Below are 4,327 nucleotides of genomic sequence, written 5' to 3'. Positions count from 1 at the left end.
CCAGCAATTCTTTAAGATCTGATAATGTGACACCATACAGTGTCCCTGGTAATATATATTTTTTCACACCTTTGTCAACAAGGGAATGCCTGTTGTGGTCATAAAGTAATGTCAGCCATAGATTCATTTAAAACAAATTTTCCTCTACAAATCCTCCTTCCCAGTGAACGGCGTGTCATTCAACACAGAACCCGCATTTGTCTCAGAACATCAAAAGCACACAATTAAACACACATTGGTTTCACTTGAGTCTAACATGTACAGGCTTAGAACCAACAGCTCTTAAGAAGTCCTACGTAACAGGGTAATAACAAAACATACCTTGGGTAGATGGTGCATCATTGTAAAGACTGCAAAGTGTTTATCTACTAAACATCACAGAGCAACGACGATGTACAAAATACAGTACAGCTCACTGCAACACAGTAGCTTTGTCCTCCCCCTCTATCCTCCGGGGTAATTGTGTGGTCTAAGGAGCAGATTTCATCCTCACAAGTTATGTTGATTTAACCCTCTGTTCACCTGAAGCACAGAATCAAGTTTAATCAAGCTTCAGGTTTATGATCATTACCTTTTCAGAAATAAGTTAGAAAGAAAAACAAAGTCCTTGTGAAGACATCTGTGGATTCCTTGCAGCCACCGCATGTTATGTCCTAAATTTCCCTCGGGATAAATAAAGTATCTATCTATCTGTTACTCAGACCTACTGTAAGCTCTGCATAGCTATGACCTGTGTGTGGCCTGCATCCTGTGGCCTTGTCCTCAAGACGTCGCTCGCCTCTCGGCCCGACGCGCTCCCAGACGTCTGGCTCAATCGGCTGGTCCCCTGCCACAGCCTTGGACGTCTGGGCTTCAGGGACCTCATCGTCATCCGGCAAGCCCTGCGGAAGGTGCTGGAAGAGATGCAGAAGAGCACAGGGTCCAGGGCGCTGTTTACATACCACAGTGGCACGGAGAGGTAGGTCTTGAGCACGGTGTAGACGTTGAGGAAATGTACGGACCAGACGTTAAGGTACACCTGCATGAGTGAGGAGGCAATGTCTGGGAAATTGCAAATAAAAAATGCCACCACCACTGCACCTGTAAAAAAAAACGAAGACAAAGAACAAATTAAGAAACAAGCCAAAAATACAAATACCTCATGTTGCAATAGACGCATTTTTCCTTACCCATGAGTCGTAGAGCTCTTTTCTCTTGAGACAGCAGCTTCCCGTTTTGGTGGCAGGGTACGTTACTCCCTGTGGCCATCGTCCTGGTGAGGCCCATGGCCTGTCTTTGGTGGCTGTTCCGTCTGAGGTGGCTGATGATGAGGACGTAGAGGACCAGGATGCACACCAGAGGCACCAGGAAGCAGAGGATGGCTTTCAGCAGAATGGCTGTCTTGTAGATTGGATAGGGCTTGGCCTCTGTCATCTCGCACATTGTGGAGGCCTGGAAAAGCTTCTCTGGGGAGCGGGCTGTGTAGTCCATGATGCAGGCGCGGTCGTGGCTGTACACGAACGCAAAGGGCAGCGAAGAGATTAAGGAGAACAGCCACACAAGGACCAACAGGCACGGCAAGTGGGACTTCTGCAGACTGGAAACGGACCACATGGTGTGGCAGATGGCCAAGTAGCGCTCCATGGTGAAGCCAAGGATGATCCAGCTGGTGGTGGCACAGTAGATCTGCCGGACCATGAAGTAGGCTTTGCACAGCGTCCCCCCCAGCCGCCAGGGGTAGATCTCCCAGTAGTAGCGGTAGAGGGTGATGGGGATGGTGAGCAGCTGCACGATGTCGGAGATCACCAGGTTGAGCAGGTAGAGGCGGATGGCGCTGGCCTTCATCCGCGCGTCGATGAGCAAAGTCAGGACGCTCACGCCGTTGAAGAGGACACCGAAGATGAAAAGCAGACAGTAGAAGATGGTCATGGGGATGGCGATGTGGTAGGGCTCGCTCTTCGTCGCACCGACGAAGACTGGGGGCTCCGAGCCCTGTGTGTAGTTACAGTAGAACTGGATGAAGGTCTCTGTGTCATTCATGATTAGATCAATGACGACGCTGTTGCTTGAGTTGGAGTTTTTTTCCAAAAACATGCAGTGCATGCAGAGTTCACTACCAGGAAAAGAGATGCTTGGTGGTTTGTGCATAAAAGCTGTGGGAGAATACTGAAGAAAAAGACACTGGGTGTGAGATATTTTATATTTGTGGGAGAGAATTCACAGACAGTCAGACAGTCAGAATTACAGCATTGGAGAGGATTGAAGGAGTCATAATGCTTTTGGAAATGTATTGTATTGTATTGTATATACTGTATATATACAGTATATATATGTGTGTGTGTGTGTGTGTGTGTGTGTGTGTGTGTGTGTGTGAAGATAAACATCTTTCCTGTATACCCCTCATGTTATCAATCAACAAGCAATTTTTCATGGTGGAATGATATTTTCTCGGGCCAATTCCCTGCAGTGCTAATCCAATGTGAGATGTTACGAACTAATAGTTGGCCTGGAAATACATTTTCAATGTGTGGCCACACTCCCCTCCTCAGGGCATAGGCAGAATAGTGCTGGGTCCTTTAGCTCACAGCATAAAGGCAGACAAGACACAGGGTGTTAAGACAGTGATAGTTATTGGAGAGTGAAAAGGATGGTGCTCTTTACACAAGGCTTTAAATGAACAAGCACTGCTATATCCAATGGTTAAAACAAATCAGTCCAAGAAATTATAGGTGCATAAAGTCTTTAAAGCAAAAATGATATGAATGTCTCAACATTAAAACACTGTATTTTTAAGACTAGTGCCAAGGGGGCTTGATGTTTGCGAGGCAATGTATTACATGATGCCATTCCAACAGGTATGAGAAGTTTTGAAGAAGGATGGTTCCAATCCACTTAGCCTGTCTCAACCCTGATACTTAACACCTAAGATGAACACCTTATTTTCACAGACCAATCACCAAATCCACAGAAACAAAATATTGATTGCAAAAAAATAAACAACCATCAGTCTGACACCCCATATTTACTTGTCAACATTTAGTCAAAAAAAGGATAATCATGCACAAAACATTCTCTTTCAAAAGTGATATTTACTCACGACACGTTTTCCCCCTCAGTTCCAGTATTCAGAAGGAAAGGACGTGTCTCCTGGTTTGAGTGAGTCCATGAAATGGAATGAAAGGCTCAGTGCACTTTCTCCCTCCTCCTGCTAACCCTCTCTCACCCCTCCCTCTGTCCCTCTCTACATCTCTCCCTCTCTCTCAATCTCTCCGTCAATCCACTCTTTGAACCCTTCGCTTTCACCCGTCGCTGCAAATCTCCATCTACATGCATTTACATTTTCAGAAGTGTCATGTTATTGTCATGGGCTATCTAAGTGGTTAAAAGAGTATGCAGTTTGAAATATTAAAATTTTCATCGGTTTGCAACAGAGACTATACCTATATTGCATGCTTGCCAAGAAGTCTTCAGGGATATATTAGTATTTCCTAGTCCTATATTAGTATTTCCTAGTCCTATATTAGACACATGGATTCTTTTAACGAGTGTCTTGTAATGACCACCTCTGATAGTTGATTCTTATACTGTGATCTTTCTTTGCCTTTCATGATGTAATGTACTGTCCCAAAAGCCTTAGCTCAACCACAGAATCTGATCATTATTTTAAGATTTTTTTTTTCATGTCTCAGACACTATGAAGCTTATTTAATGAGTTCCTTTTCTTTCTTACTGTTAAATCTGTTCAGCTTGTACCAGGTATGGGCTTTATACATACAGTATCTCTCCATCTCTGCCTGGAAATCTCTCACTATGTCGGAAATAATCATGGTTATCGAGGTGTCGTATTAGCAAACTACTCTGCATGCTATCTTGGTGATATATTACCAAAATGATTTAATCTCTCACATTGTCATACCCTGGGAGATCAGATTAGACAATGGGATGTCTCAATTCTCCTGGACAGGAGCCCTTATTAACATTTCAGTCACTTAGCCGATTGGGTTCCATAAAAATGGCAAGATAATCCAGCTGATTATGATGCACCTGTTGCTAACTCAATAAGGCCATGCCACGCATGGTAATTCAACAGAATAATATGACCAACGTATCCAGCCAAAACTGTCACATGGTGCTTCCAGCTTGTCCGAAATGACACCATTCAGTGTTTATTATCTCAGAAATTGTCTGGCTTACTTTATAAAGATTGGTTTGCATTACAGCCAGGAGATGTACAGAATCGTACTGATAAATACCACTTTAATGTAAAACGGGAAGAGTCTTTCATAGTACTGCTTAAATAGTTTCCATATTCTTGTGTGTTACTGTTTACTGTGTACTGAGTTAAGAA

General features: G+C 43.8%; 1 protein-coding gene across 1 annotated transcript; it reads right to left on the bottom strand.

Moving 5' to 3' along the window:
- Positions 1 to 707: 707 nt before the first annotated feature.
- LOC122129948 (neurotensin receptor type 1-like) lies at positions 708 to 2,019 on the bottom strand (the record flags this gene model as incomplete). The annotated part of the gene is made up of 2 exons (XM_042704684.1): positions 1,170 to 2,019; positions 708 to 1,080 (listed from the first exon to the last, which is right to left on the bottom strand). Coding segments are annotated over exons 1-2 (1,223 nt in total), but the record flags the coding sequence as incomplete, so codon positions are not given.
- Between the last annotated feature and the right edge of the window lie 2,308 nt (positions 2,020 to 4,327).

The sequence above is a fragment of the Clupea harengus genome, unplaced genomic scaffold (genome assembly GCF_900700415.2).
Source record: "Clupea harengus unplaced genomic scaffold, Ch_v2.0.2, whole genome shotgun sequence".
NCBI classification, from domain to species: Eukaryota; Metazoa; Chordata; class Actinopteri; order Clupeiformes; family Clupeidae; genus Clupea; species Clupea harengus.
The sequence above is the reverse complement of the archived record's forward strand: the minus strand, read 5'-3'. Positions and strand labels throughout refer to the sequence as shown.